The 12,939-nt window shown below is 39.3% G+C and overlaps 1 protein-coding gene across 5 annotated transcripts; it reads right to left on the reverse strand.

The window, feature by feature from the left end:
- Window positions 1-18: 18 nt before the first annotated feature.
- zgc:110045 (uncharacterized protein LOC664755 homolog) lies at window positions 19-10,997 on the reverse strand. 5 transcript variants are annotated; one of them, XM_044373734.1, is made up of 14 exons: window positions 10,408-10,997; window positions 9,054-9,094; window positions 7,637-7,747; window positions 7,436-7,459; window positions 7,277-7,309; window positions 7,048-7,164; window positions 6,685-6,816; window positions 6,136-6,264; window positions 5,014-5,103; window positions 4,342-4,383; window positions 3,847-3,922; window positions 2,863-2,915; window positions 1,653-1,822; window positions 19-1,322 (listed from the first exon to the last, which is right to left on the reverse strand). In XM_044373734.1, exons 3-14 carry the CDS (start codon window positions 7,712-7,714, stop codon window positions 962-964), a joined length of 1,305 nt encoding a protein of 434 aa, XP_044229669.1. In that variant the 5' UTR covers window positions 7,715-7,747; window positions 9,054-9,094; window positions 10,408-10,997; the 3' UTR covers window positions 19-961. The 5 variants fall into 5 exon arrangements, with proteins under 5 accessions (XP_044229669.1, XP_044229668.1, XP_044229671.1 ...); XM_044373733.1 differs by lacking the exon at window positions 9,054-9,094 and having other exon boundaries at window positions 10,408-10,996; XM_044373736.1 differs by lacking the exon at window positions 9,054-9,094 and having other exon boundaries at window positions 19-388; window positions 10,408-10,993.
- Window positions 10,998-12,939: the final 1,942 nt, after the last annotated feature.

Consider the following 12,939-nt stretch of genomic DNA (forward strand, 5'->3'; position numbering starts at 1 on the left):
TGATAACAAAACAACCAATCCGTATTCATAAAAAGTCCCATTTATTTCAAAGTCATTTAATCAACAAAATATTACAAATCTGCATTGTTTGTGGGGGTGGGCCCACACCAAGAACACATGAATAAAACATTTATTACAATAATTGCTCGGCGTCCATTTCAGACGCTGAAAGTTGAAGCATTCCACTCGTTTGGGTTGGGGGAATAAACAAGAAACAAGTTAGAGTACAGGAACAATAAATGAGTTAGTTAGACCAGTCCCGCTCTACAGGATTACTGCGTAGAGTGAAATCCGCTAGAATCCAATGTGGCTTTAGGATAATCCCATCAGAACTGCAACAGTGCAACGCTACTACAGAACACCCAAGCCTGTTAGCACTGATGAGAGCCTAGTGAAGGAAAGGAGGAAATATGACAGAAGAGTGGAGCAATCCTTTTAAAAAAATACTCAAACACACTGACTTCTATTGTATAAGACAAACATTTTAACAGCCTGCTGCCAACAGAGCACCACGTCTCATAATACTAGTTTGCTAACAAAAATTGGTTGTAAACTAGTTACACAGATAGAAAACTAAGTCAATATTTGCATCATGGAAAATACCTGGAGTAAATATTCATATAAAGCTCTGCAACATGAATCCATTTGAAAAATATCTTTTTCTTGGATACTAATACAAGCCTGAGTTACCAACAATAATTGCTATGCATGTCCATATGATAATACTGAGTTAATACGCACCACGCTGCCTGTTTTTAATTAATGAGGACATGTTTTGATACTACCATCCTTTTAGTCTGTTTCTAATAGTCTCCTGATTTATAGAAAACAAGTGCTACACTGGCAAACACACATGCTGGTGTAAGCTGTTTTTAGGCCTAAATGCCAAATATTAATACTTTGCCATCATTTCATAATGTCTTACCAGTCAGCCACACTGACTAGACTTAAAAAGCAGACATCAATAGGGAGCAAACTTCTGCCGCTCAGATTTTTTGATGCCGGAGGTCGGCATTTTTGCGGTGTAAGGGGATAAACCATGTGTTAGGCTGGAAGCGGCTGCTGGGTGGACAGTCAGGACAGGGAGAGTTTTCATGCCAAGCAGGCTGGAAACGGGGACGGCGTAGTGTGGGTTTTGGATGGTTGGTAAGGTGGAGGGTGAGTGGACGTTAATGGTGGTGGGGGCTTGGGTGGTGGCCGCCAGGACGGCCATAGAGGTAGCAGCAGTGGAGGCAGTGGGAGCAGACTGAGAGAAGCTCATGTTGAGGTCAACTGGGGTCACAGAGGAAGCAGCCTGCATGGTGTATTTAGCCATCTCTAAGCTGCAGGTTGTGACGTTCGGAGGAGGGGGGAGATGGTGAGGGGTTAAGAGAAGACATGGGAAAATGAAAGGGGGGAGGGGTGAGACAAAGGAGAAGGGGGGTGAGAGAGAGGAGAAACATAAGAATCAAAGTAGGAATGTGTTAAAAAGCAGAGACAATAAGGATTTTAATGCAGTCAAGAGAATGGAGCAGTGAGTTGAAATAAATTCAGCATCACCCTGAGCACAATAAACCCTGAGCCCTCATACAATAGCATGGTGTTTTGCTGTCTTATCATCACATGGCGATGTGAAGCCTTGCTGGATGTGGTCGCCTTGTGTAATGTCTTACCTGGCGTTGATGAGGTACTGGGCCACGCTGATGCTGGCTGGCGAGCCTGTGATCGTGACTTGGCGCATGGCTGAGCCATCAGTGGCGCTGGCAATTTTGATGTGAGCTCCAGAGACCTGGCGAATCTCATTGATCTTGCTGCCTTGTCTTCCAATTATGCAGCCAATAAACTGGAGGAGAGAGACGAAACATGTAAATAACAAAACAGCTCATGTTTCCATGCTTCTCTGGAATTAGATTTCAAAACAGCATATGGGAGCAACATCATGGTGATAACAGCAACACAGTGTGATGGCAGTTTTATACAGAAGAAAACCACATCTCCAGCTGTTCACTGTTGTTGTTATAGCTAATAAGATCCACAAGATGCAATGTGCCCATACTACTAATAAACCACGCTGTAAATATAAGATGACATGAAATGGTATGTCAAAATACTGTGAATATCTTCACTAGAGCTCTGGCTTTGCTGCTTTATTATTTTAAAGGAATAGTATTAATTTTGAGAGACATGCTTATTCATTTTCTTGCTAAAATCCACCAACCAGCCCTCTAAAGCACACTATGTAACAAGTTATACATCATTTATTTAATCCATACAAAAACCACAGTGTAAAACCAACAGTTTGCTGTTTTAGGAGGCATTATGTGGTGCAATATTTCTTGGAAATCTCACAGAGAGTTACTGCTCCTATCCAAGAAATAGTCTGGCGCATAACACCTCACAAAACCACAACTCTTTAATTTTTATACTTTGGCTTTTGTTCAGATTGAATAACATACAAAACATTTCAATTAGTGAGTTTTAGAGGTTCTGATAGTTGATTTTTGTTAACTTCATACAGAGACAGACGACTGTTTCTTCTTTATACTAAGCTAAGCCAAACATCTGCTCACTTCACATTTACACACTGATATGCGAGTGGTATCCAACTTCTCATCTCACTCTGAGCAAAAAAGCAAATATTTACGCTACCACAAGCATATCTTAATACTGCTACAATGATGTATGCTGTGAATTTATGCAATTATTTATACAAGCCAAAAAAGACAGTGGCTAAATTACTGTCTGAGACCGAGAAGGTGAAACACTGGTGTCCAAACATTCCTTATTAAAGCTGTCCTCTTTGCCAGTGTTAACAAAATAAGCAACATGAGGATTATCAGTGAGGGTTGTAGTGTTGGGAAACACAAACAATGTGACACTTACATCATTAGGTATTGCCAGCTCTTGTGAACTTGTGGGGGCAGATGCATCCAATCCTGCAAAGTAGGACAAGGAACTCTAACAACAGTATGGCGCTAATGGCTTCCACTTTCATGGCATGACAAGTTGCCCTACTTTGACTAGTTTATCACTGTTACACTACTAAATTAAGAACATAAAAATGGTATATGGCAAGAAAATCTTTCTAGGTTCACACATACACATGTTTAGCACATATTCTATGCAAATATTTAACATTGCTACAATAAGAAAAGCTACTTTTTCACTAGCATGAGTAAAACAAAATGAGTATGTTTTATCACATTAGTCCTGCCTATATACTCATAATGTTGTAATGTTTTGGCCTCAGTTAGTTGTGGCAGAGTATATGAGTGCGTGGGGTGGTTGAGGTCAGGGATGGTCTGGCCAAGACAATGTTAGATTTGAAGGAGAAATGTTGTAGGTGGAGGATGGGGTCAAGAGATTAGGATTTGTTTTTTGGAGATGGAAATTGGGCAAATGGAGTTGAAATTTGGGAGGATATGAGAAATAGTGAGAAATGGTTAAATATTTACTAAACTGTAAATATTCCTGTCATTTTTCACATTTCCCTCTCAGAGAATGCTGCTATTTTTCTTTTATATTTCATTCTGGCCGTTTTAATCTGTTACATACACTTATGGATTATAAATAATAAACTAGTTTGGTGGCTTAGCCTTAATATTTCACTGTTCATTCAATATTTCATCTTATTTTCTGGTACAAAGAGATGTGAATACTAATGCAAAACACAACAGGTCATTGCTTGCTCTATGTAAATCTCTGTAAAGCCACCTTCTACAAAACCTGAGAGAGTCTATAAATTCCGATAGAATGGAGACATCCGTGATCCTCTCTGAAGTGACAGGGGTGTTTTGATGGTGTGATTCGAAGAGGAGTGAAGACAGAGGGATAGATGGACTTCCCCGGGGAGCCGTGGGTACGTACCAGGGAAGGTAGGGTTGCTCTGCCCAAGGGAAGGGAGGGGAATATGCTGCATAGCCAACTGGTGAAGCTTGGTCAACTGCAGGGTAGGAAGGAAGTTAGAGCTAACCAATCAAACTGGATTATTTCAGAGGAGCTGACAGCTACAATACAGAGCCAATCTGAAGTTCACAAACATCACAGATGGTGTCAGTGTGAAGAGATTCATTTCCTTCAGAAAGCATGCTGGCTTCTCATGGCAGTCATCTCAAAATACAGTCACATCTCTGGCTACAAAGCTATAACTGATCATCAAGGACTACTTTTAAGTTGTTCGCTTTCATTTCAATCAATGCATGCTGCTACTGTGTGTTAGTGTTAGTAATGTCAACAGATCAGGGTTACTGAAGTTTCATCTTTGCAGAGTAGGGTACACAGAGGGCATAGTGGTGGCTTGGAAGGAGTGGGCAGGAGTAGGTCATTAGGGCAAGTGTCAGCCACTCAAATGAATACACTTACATCTTGATGTGCAAAAGCATACTGCCCTGGAATTGCAAAGGCCTGGAAGGAAAAAGAGAAGGGAAGTGGTTATGGGATTGCAATGTGCAAAGAAGCTCTAACATCTAAAATGTGAATGTGTCACTGTGCATGAAGAGTAAACTCATGCACTGAGTGCATTTCTGAAAATCCATTCCCTTCCTCTTTTCCATATCTCTAATGTGTATAGATTTGATGGAATTTCATCTAAATGTCATCTGCTGTTTTTCCCCCTCTTTGACCATGGCCAGAAATTCAATAACATAAACAGATGTCTGATAGGTCAGAGCAGACTGTGCCAAATTCAGGACAGCAGCTAGCCAGCTCATGGAAAACATGAGCTTTAGTCACGACATCTTTCAGGTTTCACACTGCAGGGAATTATTAATGTAAAAGGCTGTCATTCATATCTCTGACACATTAAAGCTTGGCTGAATACTTTTTAATATGATGATTACCTCATCCTACTGCTTACAGCATCACAATATGAAGAGCTTATTGCTGTATAATTACACTGATGTGTCCCTCTAGTGGTGAAAATATGCTCAATGATCAGTGTGACTCTGACATCCCAAAAAAACAAGAAGTCTGTTCAATTGTTGTTTTTACAAAATAGCGAAAATTACAGCCAGATAACCCCACATGGCTACTTACTTGTGCAGAGTGCTGTTGTGCTAATACTGCATGGGCTCCTGCAGGTATGGCCTTGGGACGATAGGGAATAGTTGCTCCCTTTGGAGGAGACTAGAGACACAGTCATGCAAAAAAAGGGAGGAAAATTAATACACTGCTGCAAGTAAGGAAAGAACTCTTCCTGGCACTGGTGCATTTTATATCCCTTTTATATCACTTGCTGAATCTTTTTATACCCCCTTCATCAGTTGGGAAAGTTACATGAAACCTCCAACCAAAGATATTCATTGGTATGCTACAAATTAAATAAACTATTTTTTACAGAATTTACAGGCTGACATAAATCAGTGATTCCCAACCAGAGGTATTTGTAGCCCAGAGGGTACGTCTGTCATTGCCACTGGGTATGTAGAAATGGATGCTGAGTCAGCTGCAACACCATGTGTTGCAATTAAGAGTGAAGACCAGTTACCAAGCAAGCAGAGAAGTTGTAATACCTTGCTAAAAGTGGTGGATTAACAGTTGAAATAGTTAGCTAAAAGTAACTGATAGTAGTTTTGAAAAAGGTAGCTTTAAGTAATATATAAAAAGGTTAAATTCTCTAAAAGTAATGGTTGAACAGTTGAAATAGTAATGAATAAATGATTGAAAGGTCCAGCTCTGCCACTTGTAGTACAAATGCAAGCTTGACCAAACCAACCTAAACATTGAAAATTCCATTGTATGAAAAATATTGTAAGAATATCCTCTTATATATAATTAATAGTGTTAAGTAACAGTTTATGATCCATTCACAGGAACATGGAACATGGTGTCAATGAAGGGGTACTTGATGTGACCAGCTGTGAGGCTATGACAGACTAAAAAGACTGGGAACCACTGATATAAATCATTATCAGAAAAAGTGAGAATAAATTGAACATCGTAATAAATAGTGTCATTATTGTTGCACATCTCATGAGGATGGCCAGCCACTACGACCTGAAAACAAAGCTTTAGCCTTGAGTAATATGTCGCTGACACTGAAAATCTCCTGAATGTGCTACTGAATACCTTCTTACACATCCTAAACAAATGTGACATACTTGACGCCTAAATAGAGCTGTTCAACGTGAAGATCATCTGCTGTCTGACAGTGCTTACCTCCAGCATGACAGAGCAGATGTGTCTTACACACTGAGTGATGGCCTGTGGAGTGCCGGAGATTGTGACAGCCCTCTCTGTAGAGTCCGGCAGCATGTCTCCTGCCACCTGAACCTGGGCGCCTGTGGTCTTAACATCACCAGACAACAAAAAAACAAAGGCTATTTATTGCTGAAAAGAGCACACCATCACCCAAATTGGAATGTTGTTTCAAGCACCCGCAAATTACACGTTTTGACATGCAGGGAGCAGCTGCAAACCAAATAGCAATGTGTGTTCCAATATTTGAAGAGGCATACACAAATATTGTCCATTCAGAATGAGTACTCAGCCTCTACCAATCTTTACACGGATAATCAGTGGGATTCTTATGAGCAGAAACAAAAAACAAAAATCTTAAACATTTTAAAGCAGAGAAAAACAAGGAAGTTTGACTCATGTGTTTGATATTTGAGGTGTCAGAGCACCAGGGATGGGGTCTTCTGGCCCTGTTTGGGTGCAGAAAAACAACTTCCTGGTAGAAAATATCGGGCAAAAAAGGACTGCTACCTCTCTGATCTCTTTGATCTTTGAGCCTCCTTTGCCAATCAGTGAGCCACACTGGCTCCCTGGGAAAACAAGGCGAAGAGTCACAGGTGGTTTGCTTGTCACGTTGCTGTTTGTCATTGCTGCCGTAATATCCTGAGGGAGAATTCAAAAATATGTTGGTTTTTTTCAGTACAAACTGTGATAACGTCAGCTTTATTTGACAAGTCTTTTTTGTTTTTTGCAAGATTGACAAAAAGGTGCATTCAATGTCCTTCAAACTTCAGTTAAAATCTTTAAAAATCTTCCTTAAATCTTTATGCTAAGCAGCAGGATGTTATACAGGATATGTTAAGGGGGGATTTTGTATCATCTGTGTTTCTGTACCTCCTCAAACTTCTGTGCAATCATGGAGAAAGCTCTGAAGATGCCCTCGGTGGGTCCTGTGATGGTAACTATTCTCTCAGGAGATGATCCCTCTGATATGTTGATACGAGCACCACTCTTGAAAACACAAATTCACGTTTATTCCAGCTTTGATTTGTTGTAATTGATCTGCCAAAATTCATTTAATTATACATGTTTTCATATAACAGTTGTCCAAACTAATGCTTACCTCTTCTCTCATTTTCTTTACTGTTTCTCCTTTCTGGAATCATGCAGGAATATATAAAACAGTTGGCTTGATTAGTTTTATAAGGTGAGGAAAACAAGACAATCAGAACAACAGCAGTATGAATCAATAAATGCTGATGGATTGTAAAATAAATCTAACCTTTCCGATTATACTGCCAACTTCCTGTCAATGAAAAGAAAACAGAGCTTGAGCAAGTGGCAATGCACAAGGTTTTCTCTTAACAGCAACATTTCCCGTACAGACCAGGATGTAATCATTTCAACAGCAATGACATGCCATTACCAAACCATAAGGCTATCACTTAGTTATCAAATACAAACATGCACATCTGCCTATTACCTTTCCATGCATCAGCAGCCTGAGCGTCAGTGTAACATTCAGACTCCCATCTGAAGCCATTTCTTCCTTGTCTGACATTCTCTGTGTTCTTGGGGCTTTACAGTAAACACTCTGCAAGCAAAAAGAAATTGTTTAAGATGGTTTGGGTGTGTTATAAAAGCTCTAGTGTTTCAGGAAATCATCTGTAAAATCAAATGTGAGATCTTGGTTTATTTAATGGAATTTTGACGTCAACATGGACGTTACTCTACTTTAAGGTAATTAGAATTTCTGTATAATATACACAATATAAGTCCCCACTTCTTCTGTTTATCACAGTCAAATTGCAGCAGCTGCCTGTAGGAAACATGAAAGGCATCATTTCCTGTCTGCAACAAGGTTTTTCTGGGAAAAAGCTTCCAGACCCACAGACGATATTAAAAACACCATGAACTGGATGTCAGCTGCATCATTATTGTAAAATCAGTCTGCAGCAGAAATAAAACAGATCTCTATTTGCAGATTTTATGGATTATTAACTTAACTATGGAAAATTTAACCGGAAAATGTTCCAAAGTTAAGACGCTCATTTTTACGCTGCTAAAAAGAATTCACTTTTTCAGAATTTATCGGGGGACCGATGCTCTCTGAAGAGTTGCGGAGCATTGTTGTTTGTCTTCTGATCCTGTAGCTGTGAGTGGGGGAAGATAAGCCTATCACTAGGTGCAATCTTCACATGGGACCGTGTCTTTAGTTCCGGCTAAATACAAGTTGTGTGACTCCCTTGGATAAGATAAGATACAAAGGAAGCCACTTGTGCTTTGGAGGCCCGAGGATCAAGTGATGTGTGTGTGACTGTCTCTTAATATCGCACTGACACCACACAAAGTCGGCTCTGTTGTGGCCGCGTATCCAATTCGTCGTATTTGCAGAACAAATAAAGAATGTCTCGATTCAACTGGTATAGGAAGGCGGCTTATTGCACCATAACAGACAGAGAGAAGACTCTATAAAGGATCAAGGTCACCTTGTTTATTAGATCATCATGGTTCTGAGAAGTGCTTTTTCATGTATTTTTAACATTGGCCTTGATAAAGGTTGGTTTTGAGAGACTACATATAAACAGTAACAAAATGACATAATAATCCAAATGAAAAAATGTAATTTAACAAGAGCTGGTAGGATTTTGGACCTACAGAGTGTGCAGTCACATGTTGACTTAATGCAAACGGTAGATTTACTTGCTGAGTCCTTGGTGATGTAAAAAGGGGAGGGAACATGGCGGCACGCTATTGGTGAGTGTCTGTGAGGTGTTCCCAGTTAATCCAGAGTTTTGAGATTGAGAATTCAATCCTACTTTAGAGTTTTACAATATGCACAATAACATTTGAATTACATGATCTTTGACCCTCCCACAGACCCCTGTTTAGATACTCACACAAACCAATAAATAAAGAACTCTCTGCCGCCATTCCACACCTAAAAAAAGACCAAAAAGGAGTGTGGGTTTGACTCATGCTAATGCTGATAGCAGTACAATTGTCAGCAGTTATCGGATGAAGTGGGACAATATCAGCGTGATAATGGGCCAATAATTCATTGTTTTCTAGCAGCTGAGACAAGTTTACAATAAGATATTGTTCTGGCACATTCCAGTGTTGATAATACCAGGCTGAACTAAAAGGCTTAATCCAAACGATATCATGAATAAGTAGAGGTTGCCTCACTGCTAACAAGAGATGCAGCTATTTTTCCCCCTGTGTATCATTATAAAGTTACAGTGAATACATCAAATAAACAGCAACATCTCTGTCTAATCCTATAGGCTGGGATTTGTTTAGTTAATACTAAGACCCTTTTGACCCATTTCTGTCACCTCTAGCATGTCAGCGCCCACTCAAGACTTCCGAACAAAACACTGGTGCACAACGGCACCCACGGAGAATACATGATAAAACAGATAATCTACAGAAACTCAGCTCCCAGAGCAGCAGTGTGCTTCAAACAATAAAGAAACAGGGAATTAATCCTCGGGGGAAATGGAGAACAATGTCTTAAGTGGATTACTTGAAGGGCTTCATTTGAAAATATATTCCAATATTGACGACAAAATAAAGACATTGTAATCATTCTGAAAATTGTAATGATAAGACTATTGTATTTTACAAGATTATTTCATACAACAGTGCTCCAGCTTAGAAAAAAACCCTCTTAAATAGACAGTAATTTAAACAACCTTCCACATATTTTAAAAGAATATGTGTAAATACCGTTATCACAATGAAAGACGTTTCTACTAACCCATCAGTAATCGCTTCTTAAATATCTAAAGTAATGTTCTATAAATAACTATCTGTAAGCCACCACACATCAGACAATAAGCATGGGGCCTTACAGCATGGCATTCCTCCCTCAGCATAGAGTTTACTCTATTGGAAATTTGTCACAGGTCTGGTTTAATGTTTTGATATATTCCAGCCCACGCTATCGCTAAAGTTAAAAGTGCAACTAAAAGCATTTACTATACAGCAGACTGCAGAAAAACAAGCAGCTCAAATTAACTCACCCTAATGGAAGTCAGCAGTTGTACATGAAAACAAAGACACGCTTTCTTAAGCTCCCATTAAAAGTACAGAAGCAAAAAGAAAAGTTCAACTTTCTGTCTGGCTAAACCTCAACATCACTGCAGTCTGCAATATTGTTACCAATAGAAACCGAGCAGTGGACGGCCTGACCCTTGGCTTAGTGTGAGGCCTGTAATGCAACAAAAATAATTAGAATAAAGTACTGACCTTATATACAAAATACTCGCTCCTCTTCTTTATTTCTGGTATCTCCTAAATGAACGACCTCTTAGTTTGTAGTCCCGTGTTCAATGTTTGCCCCCTTTGTTTTCAGTTATCCACAGAGTGGACAGATGGCTCCCTGTGCCCTCAGACCGGCTGGAGCGGAGGCTGGCTTTGCTATTAGTCCCTCAGCTTAGCCCAAGATAAGCCCCTACGCAGGGCAAGTGAACCCGCATCTCTTGCCTAATTCTCCCTGTCACAGCCACCAAAGAGGCGTTCCTCCGCACGGAGATCCACAAGCTGAAGAGGCCTGTGTGCAGGGCAGAGAGGCTCTTGTGCTGGACACTGTCCAGCACAGATAGAGCAGGCTACAGTTACAGCCACCACAACACAAAAAAGGGAACTTCAAGCCTTTTGCAGTCAAAAACACACACAGAGACACCGAAGAGAAGCTTTGTTAACCAATGTTGCTCTGTGACTAACAACTCTGCATGACTGCTGTGTTCTTCATTAGATTTTCAGAGAGCTTCCTGTCTGCACAGGGCTGGATTTTCTCTAAAAATAAACCTCCCTGTATGAAATCTGTGCTTTGTAGAAGGAACCCGACTAATTGAGGGCTGGGAAGGACAATGTGGCATTTGAGGTATTTAGTGATGTTAAGCACAATGTCTTCGTGGGGTGCTTCTCCCCCCTCTCTGCCATGCCCTCCCCCCTCCAAGCCCCTCTGCCCTCATAATGAGGCCATACTGGATACAATACAGCCCTTCTGCACAGAAAAATGTATTCAGCTGAGCTTCAAAATTGTGAAGGAAATGAATCAGTGAAGCATAAGTGGCATATTTAATTATTATTCACTGCGTTGCACGGAGACAATGATGGCCGCTGTGAGCCTCATGGCTGCATATCAGACATCTGAGCAGGCCACATTACATTCACTTCTCAACTATGATTTCAATACAACTGCTAAGTTGTATTTCTGTGATTAAAAGGGTTGAATGTCCTCATGGGAAGTGAAAGATGAAGATAATGCTTTAAAGTGATAGTGTTCTTCACTATTTAAGGGACTTTTTCAGGGTTAGCACTGGTTAAATTAGGATTAGGGATTAAAGAATGAAGGTCAATCAAAGTCCACAAAAGTGTGTTGTTTTGTATCCAAACTGCAAACCAAATGTGAACCACAACAAAGTTATCGAAGTGATCAATGGCATGGCATCTGACGAAGTACGTGACAGTTATTTCTGTCCTTTTAGAGACCATGAGATGATCAAGCGTTTCATGCCAATCACTTGTGACTAATTTCCCTCCTTCATGTACCTTGTGTGTCAATGAGATTAAAGAGTCAAGGATTATATGTAGTGGGATTACCAGGAAGTGATTACTGAGACTTGTTGGTGTAATCAGTTACAGTTACTGACACAAGACTGATTTCAATCTGCTTGAAAAAAGGGGGAGAAAGGGGGCTACACACACACACACTGTCATACATCATTGTCTGTGCCTATCTACAATAACACTTTTCAGGTCTGGTGGTCTGATGAAAAAATATGAATTAATCAATATTTTTTAATAACATTTTGAATGTCAACCACTTGTGACTAATTTATTCCTTCATGTACCCCGTGTGTCAGTGAGGATAAAAGTCAGGGATTATATGTAACGGCATCACTGTTATGTGATTACTGAGACTTGTTAATATAATCAGTTATACTTATAGACATATTGTATATGTGTTAGTGAAAGCAGCACAGATTTCAAATAGCCTGAAAAAAAAATGAGAGGGAAAGGGTTATAGTTGATATCATTTGACCTTTAATAAATGGCTTTTATGGATAAATATAATATAATATAATATTCACATGGTGCTTTCGTCATTATATGTGTGGTTGACTGACATACATCACCATATATGGAAATTATATACAGTAGTGTATGTGTTAATATGTCTCCCACCAATATCCAAAGCACACATCTCATATATGTACATATATGTACATATATAAACACCTCACATATTTCAAAATATAGCAGAAACAGCTGTTTCATGTATGTCAAACACATGTTTTACAACGACCACGGCCTTCTTACTGTAAGGAGACAAAATTAATATCCAATACCTGGGATTTCCTTTTATGTGTACTTATTCAATAATACATTAGATTGTCTTTGTATTTTAGATTAAATAGAAAAGTTAATATAATGAAACATTTTCATGCTTTTTGTTTACATCCTGCTGCTTCCTTTACCTCTGTGTAATAGAAAACATATCTTAGATAATGAGAGCATTTCATCTTCAAATATTTTGCAAGACAAGCTGAGAATTGCTCACAACTCTTCATTATCCCTATTTCCATTGTACAGAGCTATGAATAACCATATTGTTATAATATTTAAAGATCCCCTTCAGGCATGTTTCAAGATTATTATTATTATTATTATTATTATTATTATTATTAGTAGTAGTAGTAGTAGTAGTAGTAGTAGTGTATAATAGTGTATAATAGTTATTAATAGTGTATAGCATATGTGAATATACAGTAT

Source organism: Thunnus albacares, chromosome 14 (assembly GCF_914725855.1).
Source record: "Thunnus albacares chromosome 14, fThuAlb1.1, whole genome shotgun sequence".
Classification (NCBI taxonomy): Eukaryota; Metazoa; Chordata; class Actinopteri; order Scombriformes; family Scombridae; genus Thunnus; species Thunnus albacares.

Coding starts and splice junctions, on each gene's coding strand:
- zgc:110045 (XM_044373734.1), bottom strand. CDS start 7,714: ATGTCAGACAAGGAAGAAATGGCTTCAGATGGGAGTCTGAATGTTACA. Junction 7,460..7,636: donor GGCTGCTGATGCATGGAAAG/GTAATAGGCAGA, acceptor TTTCATTGACAG/GAAGTTGGCAGTATAATCGG. Junction 1,323..1,652: donor CAGTACCTCATCAACGCCAG/GTAAGACATTAC, acceptor CACAACCTGCAG/CTTAGAGATGGCTAAATACA.